At 38.2% G+C, this 19,203-nt stretch overlaps 1 protein-coding gene across 2 annotated transcripts in view; it reads right to left on the reverse strand.

Moving 5' to 3' along the window:
* Positions 1–254: 254 nt before the first annotated feature.
* The window catches only part of CTCFL (CCCTC-binding factor like), a 28,387-nt gene continuing 9,438 nt past the window's right edge, over positions 255–19,203 (reverse strand). The window contains exons 4-15 of one of the 2 annotated variants that reach the window (XM_088175182.1): positions 18,402–18,549; positions 18,101–18,297; positions 16,297–16,482; positions 15,611–15,755; positions 11,224–11,476; positions 9,473–9,643; positions 8,670–8,803; positions 6,927–7,047; positions 5,528–5,677; positions 4,688–4,848; positions 3,782–3,902; positions 255–2,644 (exon numbers count right to left, since the gene is read on the reverse strand). In XM_088175182.1, the coding sequence (XP_088031308.1) occupies positions 2,517–2,644; positions 3,782–3,902; positions 4,688–4,848; positions 5,528–5,677; positions 6,927–7,047; positions 8,670–8,803; positions 9,473–9,643; positions 11,224–11,476; positions 15,611–15,640 (1,269 nt within the window). In that variant the 5' untranslated portion in view covers positions 15,641–15,755; positions 16,297–16,482; positions 18,101–18,297; positions 18,402–18,549 and the 3' untranslated portion in view covers positions 255–2,516. Of the gene's footprint in view, positions 2,645–3,781; positions 3,903–4,687; positions 4,849–5,527; positions 5,678–6,926; positions 7,048–8,669; positions 8,804–9,472; positions 9,644–11,223; positions 11,477–15,610; positions 16,483–18,100; positions 18,298–18,401; positions 18,550–19,203 lie in introns of both variants that reach the window. The other variant, XM_088175181.1, reaches the window with a different exon arrangement.

Raw genomic sequence — 19,203 nt, forward strand, 5'->3', positions numbered from 1 at the left:
GATATTAATACATATCTACTGGTCTAAAAATGTAATATAATGAAATTAAATTATCTTTATAAAATACAAATCAGAATAGTGATGCAAATATTTGCATTTGCATAGTTATGCAAACTCTTAATCATGAAGAACAATCACTGCTGCTAAAAAGCATAGACCACTAGGAATGGCTCCTGACGAGGTCAAAGCATTCTTTCTTGATTTCCAAAATGACACATTTATAGCTTCTAACTACTGAAATAACAATTTGAAAGTTCAGAGATAAAAATATCTTTTATTACTACATTCACATTCCACTCTATGCAGTCTGATTTTTAGATGTCAGCACAGAATGAGTCAGCTTTGTTATTAACAATTCAAATGAACAATATATATTCAGCAAATTGATCAAGGAATTTAAACAACTTCTAAAATTAATTTTAACAAAGCAATCTGCTGCTTAGAATTTGTAACACAAATGGAAATAGCACAACAAGAATAAAGTTAACAATATTATTTAAGCAATTATCATGAACAAAAGTACTCTTCAGTCCTGTCACTGGTAAGAACAAATGAACTTACTGAAATTTTACCAGCAGGAAAACAGACACAGAGCAATCAATATGAAACTTTATGAACACTGAAGTAACAGCTCTGTACTGGTGAGACAAAACCAAAAAGGAATTTCAATGAATTTGAGCCCTCTGACTTCTCAGGGTTTGCTATAAAAGTGGAGGAGGTTTCTGTTACCAAAGTGGTAATTCCTGTTCATGTGTTTGACTGAGATGATTGATGAAGGTCTTGGTGAGGCCTTTGGTGTGGTCTCTATAAATGGGATTATTTATGTAAGACTGCAATGATCTCCTGCTAATACCAACATCCTCCCTTATCTGCTCACCGTGCACAGAGATACTGGGGACACTGTGTGGCAGTTAAAGCTCCTGGCACTGCTTTGGGTGACAGAACAGCTGCTGAATTAAAGAAGTTATCCTACAGCAGCCATGCAGACATGTTACCAAGCCCAAGATAAAGATGTTTTGTTAATAAATTGGCAAAAGCTTAAAAGTTTCACTTTTAACGGGCCATTCAAAGTAAAAAAAGTTAAAGTGGCTGTTGCTGTGAGCCTGCAGCTCACCTGGGGTGCACAGCACAGGAATTCTCTGCCCCTGACCACAGCAGAGCCAGCAACCCAAACTATTTAATACTGGTCAAATTCCACACCATAAAAAAGTTAAACACAGATGGTAATCTTGAAATTGGGATGAGGCATTTCAATTCAATTTAGTTGTTAAATGACCTAATATTATTAATATCTGTTATTTATGCTGGTGCTTATTTATAATGAAATGTAACATAAGAATAGCAGCATTAAAGATGAATATTTAAAAAGTATTTAAGATTTTATGAGCAGGCTTCCAAGTATTAATTATAAATGACAAAAAAATGTGTGAACAGTGCATAAATGGCAATTGTGATCACTGTAATGAATCATAAAAATTAATAGTACTTACTGTAATGACTCTAGTAATTATTAAGAGTTAAACCCAGTAGTTCTTATAACCTAAGGAAAGTTAGAGAATTGTATTTGACGGTAAAATTTTTTCTGATTTTTAAGTATACTATAAACATGAACTTTACTAAAAAACACAGTTGTGCTTTATTGAAGAGCTAATTAAAAGCAAAGTCGTGGGAGTGGTTTGGATCTGGTGCTAAATGGAGGATCACAAACTTAGATGGGAATATTTGCAAGGCTGGTTAAAGGAAGGATAAAGAAAACAGATCCCACCTGCATTCAAAAGAGTCAGCTTAGGGCCACAGAAGGTTTTATATTCCCAGAATGAGGGGGTCCTCCACACTTCTCTGTCACCCTGTTCCATTTTTGTCATGCAGTTCTGTCTGCCCAGCTAACTGAGCTGAGAAAAACTCAGACAAAAAATTACTTTCTAATTACCAGTAGTATGAGGCATAAAAATGGTGCTTTTCCACAAAATTGTGTCATGCATTCTATTGCATCATGAATTCGATTAGAAACTAAAGTGTTTGCAGAAAGGAGATTTAGTAAATGTACCTTGTACTAAAAAATCATTGCCTTTCATGTGCTCACCTCAGCAAAGTATAAGCACTGAAATTCAGGCAGCTCTCAGTGATACTGAGGGATAAATTTGCCTCAGATCAGTCTGCAATTCTGTGAGAAAAGCTGGAAACAGACAAATGCAAGGGGAAACAACCCATCTATTCTTTAATAAACTACTCTGGAATTAGCTGCTTTTCCCCATTCAGTTATTATATGTGTGTCATAAACCAGAGAAAGTTGCCTCTAACTTTCACACTTTGCAAAGGTATTTTCAGGTTCCACAGTAGGAACTGCAGCAAGAAGAAACATGAGCACAGAAGGGCTTCAACAGCTTCCAACCAGCACCTTTTCCATCTTTCTAATTGGAGGTAGTTCCACACTTTAAACTGCTCAGTTACAACTACTGAGAACAAGGAGGACCAGTCTGTTTGTGCATTATTTGTCCATCATGCTGTGGATCCACTTAAGGAGTTGCTGCTGTTCCGTGTTTCCTCGGAGCTGCTGTTTCTGTCCCATCTAAAACAGGAACAATCTCACTGGCACAATGTTCATTTTTCACAGTAGAGTTATCTTGGAATGATCTCAGGGCAACTTCGAAAAAAAAAATGAAATATTGGGATGATTAACTAGAAAGACAAGAAAATATTTCAATAAATTTAACAAGTATACAATTTAATTTAGTGGAGAAAATGCTGCCAATATGTAACTACAGCACATCTTTTATCTTGCACTTTACTTGGGGAATGAATATATCTTCTGTTGAATATTACATTCCAAGACATGTTACTGAGTTTGGTATTCTCATCAGAGCAAAACTAAGCACTTTTTAACTGGAAATTTAATTATCATATGCATCTTTTTTTCTTTTTTAATTATTAGCAACAGCAAATCGCTGACAGCCCCAGTCTCACAAGTCATCATCTGCAAAGCCACGCTGAGGATCCCACAGGCCCCTTCAAGTTTTGCAAGAAGTGGACAGGGATATATAAATACTTGCAAATGTCAGTTTTGGGGAAAAACCTTCTGGAACAGCAGAGAAATTTCTAGGTTTTGTGTGAGTCAATTAATGAATTGAATATTTGCATGAACAACATCTGAAAATACATTATCACAGCTCTAGAAAAACAAGCTTTCAGATGAAGGTATTTACAAGATACCAAAAAGAAATTGTTTGCGTGTAGGAAAACATTAATAAGCAGCAAAATCTAATTACTGCAAAAACATAAACACTGCAGCTGAGACACTTCTCTCTAACCATACCATTACAGCCTCACCAGTGAAAACAGAAGTGTCAATGCTAATGTAAACTCAGCTGCTGATATATATTCATTAGATTCAGAATAGCTCCAACATTTCTTCTTCTCACCACAAGTTTTCTCAGTGCAGATACAATCTAATACACCAAAAAGTGAGGTTTAGGGACACCTAGGCCTAAACTGTATCTCCATTCTTGTCTCTTACTCCAAAAAAATCATCAGAAAGCAATGCTAAAAAGGGAGTTTAGGAACTTGATTTCAGGAGCAGGGAACAGCCCAGGGTGGTACCTGTGCAGTGACCCAACTCACATGACAAGAATTTCTGACACACAATAAAGCCTGTTCTGAAGTATTCTTCCATTATTAGCTTCACTGTGAAACAGTAATTAAGCAGCAGGGAAGATTCGCTGCCTTAGCCTTTTAGTCTTGATTCTAATTTACATGATTAAATTCTGACTTAGTCACTGATTACCTTCTGGCTTAGCACGCTTCGGGCTCTCATGGATTTTATTTTTGCCTTTGCTTCCTTTTCTGGGTGTAGCAGTTTTTGCCCTCACCAATCCACAATTTTCAGCATGCTTACACATATTACTCTGTTAGCATAATGAAGAACAAATACATCAATCAACTATTAATCTCTGTAAGCAATTTAACACACACAAAGCAAATATGGTTTGACAGACAAATTCTGGAACACTAAGTGGAAGACTGACTTAGTTAACAACTTCCATAAAACTCCTGAAGATTTTCCAGAATATATATTAAAATTCTGCTTTAAAAGAACATTGACATTTGGTGAGTATAAAATAAAATTTATAATTTTCTGGTTCCTGGATAAGCAATAAAGTTTTATATGTAAAATCTGTATGTGAGAAAAGGGTCACATTTACTTTAAAGTGTGCACAGTTAACCCAAAATGAGAAAATGTTCTCATTGCATATGGTTTTGAAGTGAATAATAATTTCTTACTTTCCTTGCTGAACTGGTCCTAGCTATCCCTAAAAGTAGTCTTTAAAAGAAATTTTCAGTTCAGACCGAATTTATTCTGCATCACCGCTGAAAAATCACATTTCAGGCTCAAACACTACATTTTGTTCTGTATCACAACAGCCCTGAAAGTGATTGCTCTTATTTTATACTTCTAAGCAGTCCACGTACAAAAGATTTATCAAGAAGACAGATTCATCTTTTCAGCATTTCAATTTCACTCTTTATTTGTGAAGGGTTTACCCTGGAAATAAGCACCACTACACTATTTTATTTGGACTGCAGTCACAAAAGTTTTTATTTTCTTAAGGTAAATATAACCCCAAAGCCAACTGTGCCTCGCCAACACCAGCACCAGAGCAAGCAGTACTTTCCCAGGGAACTGAAATACCTGGCTACATGTGCAGCTGCACTGAGCACATCTGAATCTTTTCTCATTCCTGTGAGTCTTCCTGTGCTGGAGGAAAGCATAGCGCTCATGGAAAACTGCCTCACAGTCCCTGCACTTCACTGCCTCTTCCATGTAGGAATGCAGATTCCTCAGGTGAACACCTGGACAGTTATTTAAAACAACTCATCTGAACAGCAAGGTTTTTATTTTCACAGTTTTGAACAAGAGTTGGGCTCTGTATAGCCCTGAGTAATGCAAACCTTGTAGAGGAAAACACGAAAGAACCTTCCGTGCTCTCTGCAGAAGGGGCAAAACAGACAAATTAGTTTAAGATTAAACAAAAGCTGCAGCAAGATGTTGTAATTTCCTAAAGAAATCAAGCCTGAATCTTACTGATTTCAGTGGAAATCATTTAGCAAATCAAATACTTCAAAAAAACCCAGTTTTAATACAGCGTTTTCACGTATTTCTGGAAACTTAAAATTCTACATAGGTTTTGTTGTTACTGATCAGCTCCGTTGCTGCCAGCACTTCTTCTGAAAAAAACAGAAGGTCACAGTGCCATAGGTCACAAGCAAATTAAAAAAAAAAAAAAAAAAAAAAAAAAAGCTAAGTATTTGCTACTTTGCATTTTAAACAAATTAAAGCATCAACCACAAGATGTCACCACATCTCCTTGCAGGAGGAACTTACCTATAAAACTACAAATACGTTTTACTTATGATATTCTATGATAATATGAAGTCAGCTATAACATATTTGGTGAAATTTTGTGAAAATTAGAGATTGCACCTCTACTTATCTCTACGTTTCATTTTCAGTGTTTTCCTTTAAACTCACCCAAATCACTTTTTCGGGAAAGGAAAGTACTGCAGTGTGGACATTGGTGTTTTGGCACATTTTCTCCATGCTTCTGTAACATGTGGATTTTCATGGTACCACTTTGAGTGAATCTGGCTTGGCAAACATAACATTCATAGGGTTTTTCACCTATTAAAAAGAAATTAAAATAACATATGCTTAGAAACTCTACTTACTTGATAGAAATTCAAATTCATACAAAATTCAACATCCATGTTCTAACAGCAACAGTTTCCAGATCAAGCAAAAGTTAATATTAGTTGACAGTGCACAAAAGGACAAACAAGTCTCCAGACGTTTACATAACTGATTGCAACACAAAATCTTGGCTTTCCTGAGTCCACAAGTCAAACTGATGAAGCATAAAGCTATTCATATAATTCTAAACTAGGAAACAGGAATTATTTTAATTATCATCTATTCTTCCTTGACTACTTCTTGTACGAAAATGCAGAATTATCTTCAAATATGCAAGAAGAGCAAGTCAACAGCAGTAAAACATCTTGATAAGAGTGACACACCACCAGCCATTGATAATGGTGGGAAGGGAAATTATGAAATTATTGTCTTGCCTTTCTTCCCTAAAAAGCCACATCAGGGGTGACTATCATGAAAAATTACATTAACACTGGCAACTGGCACAGCTTTGAACCAAATCCAGACTGGTTTTGTGGAAGAAGTTCCTGCCAGTAGTGGGTAACATTCCTGAACTCTTCCAGTTGGACTCTTGTGGTTCACTCTCATAAAATTAATTCTGTTTAATTGCACCAAACTGTCTCAAGACATGAACCAATGTGTGACAAGTGGGGATATTTGGAAAATTTGATTCCAACCACGCTGTCACACTCTGATTCAACCTAAAACGTTAATCAGAGCACAAATTACACATAATAACTGAGCCAAGTTAAACCCTGAAATTTAGGATTGATACCCACTACCCCTGAGATGATTCACATGGTACAGAGCTATGACAAGAACACACTGCTTTCAATATTAAAGCAACTGAATTCTTTGTTGACCAAGTCAGTTGCTGGCAATCTGAGGTCACAACAATATCCATGTTCTGAACAGATATTTAAAAATCTCTCATAGATACCTTTCCATGTAAAATCAATTAATTGAGAAATAAAAGTGACAACTTGATCCACAGAAAATGAAATATTTTTCTGATACAAAAGTTTAGGAGGAACAGCAAGACTAACTACTAGCAGTGCTGGGCTTCCAACTGCCACATCCAGAGCACTGAAAGAGAACATGTTTCTACTCCAAATCACAAATTAAAAAACCGACTAATTCTGAGGCTGAAATAAGATTGCTCTAACCTTATGAATATTAAGGAGCTGAGGTCCAGGACTTGATCATCACCCCAGAACCTTACCGGTGTGAGTTAACATGTGCCTTTTCAGTTTGTAGGCATCTTTGCTTGCATAGCTGCACAGGTGACAGGGGTAGGGCCGCTCTCCCGTGTGCGAGCGAACGTGGCGTCTCATCTTGCTGGCCTCAGATAAAAAGGAGAGATTTTTCTAAAGTGACAGCTACATTAGAGATATATTTAATCAAAATAGAAGTAATTTTACGTACTACACCTTACTGCAGTTTAGAACGTTGCATTAATCCCAGAATTAGCACTCTCACATCCATGTTTTTCCCTGCACAATCAGACTGTTGTGGTTTTAGGACACTTCTGCACTCTTTCCTCATATTATTTTACTTCCATATTTAGTGTCCACATTAGCAAAATGAGAAATTTTATAATAAGAACAAAAGAGATAAAATTTTAAAAAGAGGATACCTACTACTGTCAGGTTACTTGGATATACCAAATATAGAATTCTTTGAAAGCACCCAGGAAAATAAATGAAAGACCAAACTTATTATCCAGAGTCTATTCACCTCCAAGTCCCAATGAAGCACCTTAGTTACAAAGTTTAATTCAATTCTACTTTTTTATGCTGTTTTTCTGATATGTTCTACATAAATATTGTAGGTACATGATTAGGAGTTATCAAATATTCAGTTCCTCCGTTTATGAACACAATTAAAGAATTCACTGCTATATTCCTTCAAATCTACACCACTATTCACTTAAATAAAATTAAACATGACTGCCAACCTTTTCTACACAAAAGACAAATAATTTGCATGGCAGTACTGGAAAGCTCCTTTAGCTTTCCTCATTCAGGTAAAGCTTCCAGGAATGAGAGTTCTCTAACACCAGTGAATGCTGAATAGCTCCTTATTGAAACAAGGGAAAGAATGGGGTAATTTAGTATCAGCTGTCAGAGTTTTTAAAGATGCAAGCTATCAAAAATCTAATTATTAAGATAAGGTGCATGGAATAAAGTTCAGAATTGCTTACAGCTTTAGATCTGGACACAGCACAAATTCAGATATTGAGCATCCACTAAATTGTGACAGTTATTCAATCACAGGTGCATTTCTGAAAGCCTGTGCACCCAATTCAATTGCAATTTCCAAATGCATCCTAAGTAGACTCTAAGGTATTTTGTTCTTGAAGAAAATTCTAGTCCTGGAAAAAAACCCCAAACATCATCAAATATATAAACACAATACATGAACTTCTTTTTAGACATTAGCTCATATTGTCCTACAGTACATGGAATGTAGTGTAAATGAGGACCAAGAATGCTTTCGTAGGGCCAAAATCACACAAACACATTGTCTAGCAGCAATTTTAACATAACAAAAAAGAAAAAGCTCTTAAAATGCAACTAGTTTAAAAAATCCTAAATAATTGTATGTATTTGGAGCAAGACATTTGCAAATACTACATGGACAAAGTAAGTGTCCCAGAAATTCAGGTTACTTGTTCCTTATTTGCAGGATGAGGGAATGAAAAGATTGAAATGAAATGAAATGAAATGAAATGAAATGAAATGAAATGAAATGAAATGAAATGAATTAAATGCGTGGCACAGTGAAGGTGTAGCCATCAGACACCTTGCAGTAACATAACAGATAAATACAATCCATCAGTGTGTCTGAGGCCATCAGCAGAGCTTGGACTTCCCATGGTTAAAAATCTGGGCAAAAATTATTAAAATCTTGGCATGTGAAAACCTTCACACACTCCCAAAAGATTCAGTAAGGCTGTACTTACTTCTACACTGGAGTATTCACATATTGTGCACTTGAAAGGCTTCTCCAAAGTGTGTTTGTACCTCCTGTGTCGTGAAAGCTCCCCTCGGGTCACAAAGGCTGTGTCACATTCACTGCATTTATGGGGTTTGTTCCCTGCAACAACACACCATGAGACTTTTATTCAACATCACAGCAGTGTGATTTGTCTGCTTTAAATGAACATTTTTAATAGAACCTTTTTTGATATCTGATTTTTTTCATACAATAAATCATAGAATGATTTGGATTGGAAGGGACCTTAAAGCTCATTTTGTTCCACCTTCCACCCCCTGCTCTGTGCAGGGACACCTTCCATTATCCCACGTTGCTCTTAGCCCTGGTCAACCTGGACTTGGACACTTCCAGGGACGGGGCAGCCATGACTTCTCTGGGCAACCTGTGCCAGAGCCTCACCACCCTCCCAGGAAAGAATTTCTTCCATATATATGCACACAATAAGTTTATTATAAACACAATTTATCACTTTGCTCCATATGTTAAACATCACCGAAAATTCTATTCTGCATGTAGGAATGAAGCACAGCTGAAGTCACTGTTCAGCTGACAAGAATTGTTAGAATGGTACTTTACAAAACAAACAAATACACACACACAGAGTTTCTAACTACAGACCATGTCTTTTCAGTGTGGAACACCACAGAAAATCAGAGGAATTTCTGAGCATAAAATGATCACAGAACACAGCTCTAAGGCAAAGCCACTTACTGTTAATTCAGTTTTGAAGAGAGTCTGTGACATGAAGGATTTTCAAGCACTAGGTACCTGTGTGTGTGTTCACATGGTTGTGCAGCAGAGTTGCTGTACGGAAAACCTTCGGGCAGAGGTGACACACGTGATGTTTCTCATCTGAATGGGTTTTCAAATGACGCCTAAGACTTGATAACTTGACTGAGGTGAATGTGCAGAAAAAACAGTTGAAACATTGTTTTTCTCCTGTTGGAACAAAGACACATTTACACTGTACATGCCACAGAATAATGACTTCACTTTTTCAAAAAACAGTACCAATTTCTAAAGAGTCCCTCTAGTCTGGGTAAAACTACTTCAAAATTCTACATCAAAGAATTCATTAAGACTTTAGTGAGTTGCCCCCAGAATTGTGTCATTTGTTAGTGATACAGTTTAGAATCTAATCCCAGGAAACCTAACTCCTACCCTTGCTCTCACCTCCAAGACAGGATGAGACTTCCTCTCTCAATACCATCATTAAGACTTACAACCTGTGCAACAAACTTCTTGACAACCACTGTGTCATTAGCACTAAGTAAGATTATGAAAAAAATTGGAAGTGGCAGGGGAAGTTATTCCCACTTTTCTGGTGCTCCTGAATCTGTAAAGTGCATATAAAAAAAATCATGATGTAAAAGCTTCTTTAAAATTACTGTCTGAATTTGAGGGGAAAAACATCAGTCCTTTGGAGAAGTCATAGAGTAATGAATTTCTTTTGAGAGTAACAAGTTAAGATTAAATGTGCAACACTTTCAGTTATGAAGAAGATTTGAAACTGTGAAATGGCAGATACGTCACATTTGAGGAGTCTTTCCAGAACAGTTGTCTCAGCTGCAAGTGTGCTCTCTGTAATGATTTTCATGCTGAGACCAAAATGCATTTTATACAATTCTTTATACCACACAGAGATGTGCAGATAACACTTCACTTCAGTAACAGCAAACAAAACCACTTTATTGTCATTTATTCATTGTGGATTCATGCCCACACAAAGGAACATTGTTAGCTTTGTTAAAACTGCTCAAATGTGCTTCCTATAAAGGCTGTAACTGAAACAGGGGACATTAACAATTTGTACAACATCCACAGAGAACCTCAGCCAAGATACCTTAACTTCCAGATACAACACACTCATTTACAGACTCAACAGCATTGATGTCATCCAATTTTACAGTACACACACAGTTTCTAGGGAAGCAGATGCTTATCTGTTCTCTTCTGAGTCAGTCCTTAACTTCTGTAACATACTTTTAGGTGTCTAACATCTTAAATTAGCCATTTTCTGTTACTCTTATTTAGGTTTTGGGAAAGGCTTAGCTGACAGGTATTGGTTGGTAATTGCCCAACAGCCTCTGCTGGCAACATGGAACCACTCTAAGTTCAACCATAAACCCTCAGAGAAGCACATTTTGAAGGTGAGTGAGTGAATCAAGGCACTAAATAAATTACTAAGCTTATTCAAAGGCACTTATACAATATTAACTTTGAAATCTCCCTGGAGGTTTCAAATACCACACACTGTTCAAAAGACCATTAATTTCTAAATGCCATCCAAAATGTCTCTCTTGAACACAAGGCAGATGTCATGAGCCTGAACAAGATCTTCAAGCACTTAGGGTTGAAGGTATCATTTCTTCTTCCAAATTTCCACAGAATGTTAAGACTTACCCTAATCCAAACTTAACAATTACCACTGTGAGTATTTAATGTAAAACTTCAACCTCACTTCAAAATCTTACTTAACATGTTTTATCTAAAAATGAACCACAAACTTAACTTTTTACCTTTTTCTTGATGTGCAGCACAAGCCTCAAATTTTACATTCTTGAGATTTCTTACAACTGTTTGTTCTGATGCAGTTGGATATTCCTGCTCTTTACTTCCATTGAATAAGTCTGACAAATCATCACCCTCTTTGCAGCTCTGACTCTTTGTTTCCCCAACAGTAGAAAAAACTTCCTTTCCTTCCCCCTCTTCAGATGGGCTCAGTTGCTGGATGTTATTTTCAAATGCAATGGCATCATTATCTCTGTCAATCTATTTCAAAAAAGAATATGTTTTACAACTTTCTCAATTAAAGGCAGTCGCTAGTGGCAAATCAACTGAGCAGTCAACAAAATGCAAGCCTCCAATTCATTCTGATTTTCAGTCTTACATGTGATGGACAAAACCGCAACAAAAAATTTGCATTTAGCATACAGCAGCCTAACGGGTAAGTTACAATTAATTAAGAATAATTACTAAAATTATTCATGTCCTCTTCAAACTCTTATATAAAATTTCAGAGCATAATTTTAAGATTGCAGTGCTGAGAACACAGAAACTCATATATTTCTTTTTTAAAGAAAATATTTAAAATTTCATTTAAGTATGTTTACCTTTTAAAAGAAAATGAGAAGTATGCTCTGTTTTTTTAAAAAATTTAGGATTTCTGCAGGCTAATTGTAATGCCTTCTTTGCCATATAGCAATTAACCAAGTTGTGATATTTCTTGCATTAGCTAGACTCAAATAGGGCAGTATGACCTACCTCAGAAATGACCTAGTGATGCATGAATTTCATAAGAAAAAATAGTATTTTATTGTAAAACCAATATAATAGGTAGCACAGAACAAAAGCACAGTGTTTGCATGTCCTTTTTAATAAAATTAATTTCAAATGGGACTGTATTGTATACCCAACTTTAATGACCACTGCAGGATTGAACTAATTGAATTAAGGAGAAAAAGGGAAATTCTGTAATGCCACTTAAGAGGTGGGGGCTATCAAACTGGTGAACTAAATTAAAAACTTGTCGGAATTTCAACAGTTAAATGTCATCTCAATATCATTTTGATAATCTGGGTCTCTTCAAACTCACAATATTCTCTGAATGTAGAAACTCTAAACTTCTAGTTTATCCTTTTAAAAATGAGATGAAATTGTAAAAAGATGTACAGGGGACTGGATACTTAAGCCCAACAAATCTGAATAAATAATACTGATGAGTAAGTCAGAACCAAATCGACGTGATAGTTAAAGCTAACAGGGAACACCATATCTCTAATTTCACTTTATCCAGAACTTGTACCTCCATCAGGGGCGTGTCTGGCGGTTTCTCTGTCACCTTGCTTTCTGCACTCTTTTCTTGCCCTTCTTCTTGCAAAATATGGATCTGTGCCAGCTCCAAGTCATAGAACACACAGATGCCATCCCGCAGGCTCAGGGCCATGCTCGAGGGCGGCACGGCCTGGCTTGGCCCCAGCAGCGCCACTGGGCCGGCCAGGGCAGGAGGGCCCTGTGTGTTCCCTCCGTGTCCTGCTCCTCTTCACACACACTGAGTGTAGGCTTGGCCTTCTTCACCTTCCTCAGGAGAACAGGCAGGGCCCTGGGGGTTCCCTTCTCATCCTGCTTCCCTTCACACACATTGAATGTAGGCTCGATGTCCTTCACCCTCCCCAGGACACAGGGCCCGTCCGCACTGCGTTCTCAGCCTGGCCTCGCCATCCTTCCCGCTGCTGGCCGTGGCTGTCCTGCAGCCCTAAGGCCCCGCAGGCTGCTGAGGGATCCTGTTCGAGGTTAAACACGAGGGCAAACCATGGGTGCTCAGGACCAGTCTTGGCCCTGCCTCGCCCCCTCAGTGCTCCTCGCCCAGTGCTGTCATGGCCCAAGGCCCCTCACGGCCACTGCGGGGAGTTACCCCATGGGGAGCTGGGTTCTCCTGGGCTGTTGGGCCAGGCAGGCCAGGATCATTGGGCCAAGGCTGCCCCTCGAGAGGAGGAGGCAGGGAAGGGGCTCAGCGCCTGCCATGAACCTTGGCATGGCTGCCCTCTGCGTCCCTGTCCCTCAGCAGCGGCTGGAGTGGGAGCCCACTCACAGGTAGTGGCTTTTGGGAAACAGCTGCTTCTCACCTGTTAATTCCCTACAACACACAAAGCCCTGAACCTGCAGATGTTTCCCTCCCAATGCACCTTGGTCCCCAAGTCCTGTCAGAGCAGCTGCCATTTTCGCACCCTCTGAGCAAAGACTAAGATCTCTCGGCCTTAATTGTAGGCCCTTAACCTTCTGCTCCCACTTGGCTGGAGACCACGCAGCTGAGCTCAATTGGTTTCCTCACTTGGGAGATATCTGAAGCAGTTGCCACATTTCTGTGACAGAAAGCCTCCAGCCGGGAGCCCTGTGCTGGAGTGCCGCTGAAGGGCCGCCTGATGCTGCCTCCACAGAAGTGTTGTACAAAATTGGCTCAAGTGGCTTTGCAGAGGCAGTGGAGCGATGTATAAGCATCGTTACACTGTACCTTAGGCCAGGATTGGTTATTCAGTGAGAATAAGCTGAAAGACTTCTCCAAAAGCATTGTGAAAATGTCTTTGAGGTAAACTTGCACAGTTTGAGTGACTTAACATTTAATCTTGTGTACCTTTCTAGACTAGTAATTTCCAGCCATCAAACATTTTATAAAACCCACTTACTTTGAATACTCTATTATATGCCAGTGCAAAGGATAGATTTGGAGCTTTACCTCTAAATATTAGCTTGGTGCATTGCAGGGTACAGTACATTGCACAGGGACTGCAGCCCAGTGTGGTCCAGATCCTGCTAAACTGAATTATTGAACACTAATCAAAACCCCAGACCAAGTGGTGGCTTTCCTTGTCTGTGAAAGTAACCCAGTACAACTGGCATTTGTGAAATATCTATAGCACAAACAGCAGCCCACACCAGTGGCCTTTGAGCAGTACCCTCAGGTGAGGTGAGGTTATTTGACTTCATCTTCAGAGACACCAACTGAAAATCCCTTGACAACAACCACTCTTATCCACAGTTCTGTAAAATCTTAAATGCAGAAATAATACAACATGTTTACATTTAACAACTGCAACTTAGTCATAACTATTCTACTGCTTGGAATCAACATAAATCCAAAGCAATTATTTAAGGCTGAATATCTATTCCAGCAAGTTAGTGCTGTTATTTTGGTTAGACACCACATTATTCATCATCCATGGATCCACGGGCTCTCAAAACTAAAGAACATGATGCCGAGTACACAATATATTCACATAATTAGGCTGCCAGTAACTCTGGCCAGAGATTTTACTTCTTACACATTTTCTAAATCTTTTCAAGTTGCTCTGTATACTGTGCAATTATGATAGTTGAAGGGCGCTGTAGGAAAAAAGTTGTTACAATAATGCACCATCCTTTAGGTTATTTTAATGAGGTTTTCTGCACTTCAGCAGTCATCAGCTTCTAAGAGCTGTCCTGCCTTGCACTTCTGCATTATTAATATCAACACCATCCACACAGCTAGAGTAAAGGTCTGCCATTATTTCCATTATTAACCGATATTTCCAAGGATTTACGGCTCAAACACAGAATAGCCCTTCAGTTCATTTTTTGCTGAATTTAAAGGAACTACTTGGATCAGCAATCTATGAATTCAACCAGTTTCTGAGTAGGTTTTGACACACTAGAGGTTAACAGCTCCATAATGGCCATTATGGTGTGTTGTGTGTACAGTCTCCAGTTACTGCTGCTGCTTCATTGTCTATCTCTAGCTGCAATCAAGCTTCTACCCACTCCTCTGGGAGTCTGGCTCTTTCTAACACATCAACAGCCTGCATGAAAAGTCTATCACAAAAAGAATAGAGAGCCGTTTTATATTTTAAGTTATAATTATACTTTGGGGGGTAAACGTTCAAAATGAATTATTGTTTGTTAGGAGTTTTTCATTAGGAGCATAAGGAATTTAATGTAGGCACATTCTCTTGTGCTAAAGTAATGTGACATAAAGAAACAAAATTCTGCCACAAAATTGCAGATAAATTGCAGATAAATTGCTGATAAGAATCTACCAGTGCATGAAAGTGAATACACGGACAAGTAAAATCCTCAGTCAGCAGAGTAAATTTCCTTGGCTGCACTAGGGAAACACAGCAAACTTTGTTCCGATCTGTGGTTTTCTACCCAAGTATAAACAGTGCAACTGACTTTTTAAAGAAGTAAAATACTGGGTTATCTGTTCCGATTGTCAATCTTAAATCTGAATAATGTCTTTTATAATATATAAGATGTTTAATGTGAGTTAGGTAGAGCTGACTTTTTAAAAACTCCATTACCATATACATAAAGCACATTTGACCTTGAATGCAGTTCAAGGTTTGCTTCCCTTACTGTGTTTCAGAAACTCACTTTGGATGACTGCAGAGGCTGTTTATCCATCCTCTCTGATGATGCTTTGCACCTCCAACACAGGTTTTAAACTGCAGTCCTCTGATGCCAATGGAAGGATTGCCATCAATTTAACAGGACTTGGAATTAGGCCCAGAATAGATAACTATGTGAAGCAATGACAGTGGGATTTATTTACACATTTTTGACCTGTCCACAAACTGTAGAGTAAATCAGGAATGCTGCAGTGCACTTGAAAGAGAAAAAGAAAAAATAGAGACCAAAGCATAAAACCCCAAAACAAATAGGATCAAATTTAACCTCCAATGCTCATAATTGTTTCATTTATGACACTGCCTTGTAGTTGAAATCTCCATTCTTCTCCAGAACATGACTCCTGTTAGTCTAAGAGAAAACCCAGTCTTTGTTGTGACTTATTTTGACAGCTTTAATATCATTTTCCACCTGGCATCTGGAAAGTTTTCCATTTTCACTTTGCACCAACGTCTCACTTTTGTTTCCAAGTATGTGTCGTGTTCACACCGCACCTGTCAGCGGTGTGTGTGCCTTAGCACCGGGCTGCAAACACGCACGCCTTCCCTTTGCTGCTACCCCAGGGACAATCACTACCTTCAGCACCTCTTTTGCAGTGAGATATTGCCCCTCTTAATAATGACAGCACCAGATAACCTCCTTCACACCATCACCTGCTTCAGAGAAAGCGGAGGTACTTTTACAATCCTCTAATTCATCTGGCTCCTTTAAACGTTGCTCAGGTCTTGAAGCTGTCTCTAAATGTTTGAAGTCTTTTTGCTGTATTTTCTGGTGCTCCTTGTTCCTTTGGTGTCCCACTTTCACAAATATGGAGCATTTCTTCAGAGACCACCAAAAACCTTAATTAAAAAAAAAAAGAAGCATGTCAGCTAATGAGTGAGATAAAAAGTTATGTTCTTTTTGATGCCGTTCTAAGCAACTGAATCTTGCAGATTCAGAATTAAGTCAGTGCTTCAGTGCTGGCCTGGAATATTCTCAGGAGAAAACATAGTTTGATCACTTGGAAAGAAGAATATTATTAATTTTTTATCTTTTTCCTCCAGACCTCTGGTTCAGAGATGGAAGCTACAGTTTATTTTAGCAGACATCACTTAGGATTCAGATCTGTCTTGGATTCCTTGCCTACCCCAAAGAACATGATTCTCTGCTCTGTATTGCTACAGTATATAAAACTAGTCAGTCTTCAGACCCAGGAACATCAGAACATACAGTCCTTCTTGTTTCCTTGCTGAATCCCCAAAGTAGAGAGAAGATGGGAGCACTGCAAAGCAAAGCCAGATGGAAATCATGCTGGAGGGTATTGATTGACTAGTGTCTAGGCAGGCTATAAATTACCACTTCTCATGCAAAGAGGAGGGTGAGCAGAGCTGCAGAGCTGTCTCGGGGCACAGTGCTTGGACTGTGCTGTTCATACAGGATCAGCTAAATTCGGGTTGTGCCTAAGGCATGGGGAAAGCCAGACTTTGCTCTCTCTCCAGTGCTCATCTTGACTTTGAGGAGACAAATCATCTCTTTAAATATGAGTGATTCTTGCAGCAGAACAAAAGCAACTCCTATTAGGTTAAAAGACTTAGTTCTTTCAAGTATTGTCTATGCTCTTAAAATCCTGCTCCATACTGTAAATGATTATAATTATATGGCATGACAAGAAACCAAGACCTAATAGAGTACAGATGTGGGATATATAAAAGGGGAAGCATTTAACATAAGCTTATTGGAGCTGAAAGTACCAGGGATGATTGATTGCTTAGAAACAAGTCAGGGAAGTGGTCTAAAAATTATTAACCATAATTGCAATTTGTCTATTAACTCTTTCATCTAACATTATGATATATTTAGAAACAATCCTGCCATCCACTAATACACAATTTGCTGCTTGTGGCAAACAGCAGAGCTGCGTGCCTGGGTCTGTTTGGAAGAAAGATGTTTATTGGGAAGCATATCACTTCTTCCATTTCAAAAGACATTAGTGTGGTTATACAGTTAACTACACCTCAGTGACTTCCACTGTTTTTACAGAATACTCTTTAATCCAATAGATAGCAAGGAAAGTTTTTAATTCAGCTCCCCTTAGTTAGTTATTGCAAGTATCTGTTGCTGTTTGTGCAAAGGTGGAAGAGTTAAAAATTTAAAAGTCAGAAAGTTCTCCTCTTGTTTTGACTAAACCGGGGGAAACGTGCTGGAGCTGTGCAGAATTTGATTGCCAAACACAGAGAGAAGATACACAGTGAGAAAAGATAGTAAAGATTTAACCCAGCTGATGTAAGAAACAAACTCCAAGGATGCCCATGTTTCCTTCTTTTATCACATTGTTAATCTTTAATCAGGAAAACAGTTCTGAGAACAGCTTTCTGTGCACAGCTGAACAGACACCAAAACTTGGAAGTTAAAAGGATGACCAAAGAATGAGACTATTAAATGATTATCTTAATAAATCTGTGAGTAAGATGTACAAACCCAGAGGAGTTCAAATTCTGCTTCCACGTGGATGTGCAGCAAGTACACATAAAATCTTGCAAAATCAGCAGTAAGGAGGTGGTTGGTGGGTTCAGAAGAGCAGTGGGTTCCTGTGCACTTTTTTTCCAGCTCAGATAACAAATCTCCTTGGGCGTTAAATTTTCTGAGGAGTCCAAATAAACTTCTAAACCAAAAATCTAAAGAAATGAAGAAATTTTAAAGAAACATTTACAATCTGTATACTAATGTCACTTCACTGAACAGCATGTGGCATAGTCGTGGTACTTATCAGTAGAAATACCTTGAATCTCCTTAAATCTTAGTTTTCTGCACTGTTACAATGTTGAACCATCACCTAAAGTTCACAACCAGGTAGCCCCAGGCTTCTCTATCAGGAACTGGTAATGGAAATATGGTATAGCAGGCTTAGTTGTACATCTTTTCTGCTCCTGTAAGAAGAAACAAAGTCAATCTTATAGTCCTTGTAATCTTAAACATCAAGATGAGGCAGTGTCTAGAAAGCAGATGAGAATACCTGAGTTTTGTGAATCATGATTATTACTCTATTCAAAGCTGCCTCTACAAACTGAAAGTCTCTTGCTCTGTCATTCATACCCATCTTTTGTTTAAGATCTTCTGGGCAGAGCAAATTTATGCTTCACCCAAAATAAAAAGGTACTTAGTGCTATTTAGAGCAAATACCTGAACTCTACAAGGTTAGCAAGTGCATGGGGTCTTTTATTTTATTTGCAGAATGCAAGTATTTATACACAGTGGTTTAAGCACACATGTAAGAAGCTTCTCTTTACATAAACAGTATTCATATTCATACATATCATCCTGAATCAGTAAATTTGGGGACAGTTACAGATAGTCAGTCAAAGATGCACGTATAGCAGTCAGAATCCTGTCTTCCTAAAAGCATAAGAAAAAAAGCATGATTTCCAGGGTCCAGTTTAACTCCTGATCTCTTTACTGTTTGTAGAAATAATCGCTATTGTGGCATCTGTCTGGTAGGAACCATTTACACTGACCAAACAAAAGTGCCTTTACATTGAAAAAATCCCATTGTGGTCCAGTGATGTTGCCTTATCCCTGTTAGA

This window comes from Sturnus vulgaris, chromosome 17 (assembly GCF_052056855.1).
Source record: "Sturnus vulgaris isolate bStuVul1 chromosome 17, bStuVul1.hap1, whole genome shotgun sequence".
Taxonomy (NCBI): Eukaryota; Metazoa; Chordata; class Aves; order Passeriformes; family Sturnidae; genus Sturnus; species Sturnus vulgaris.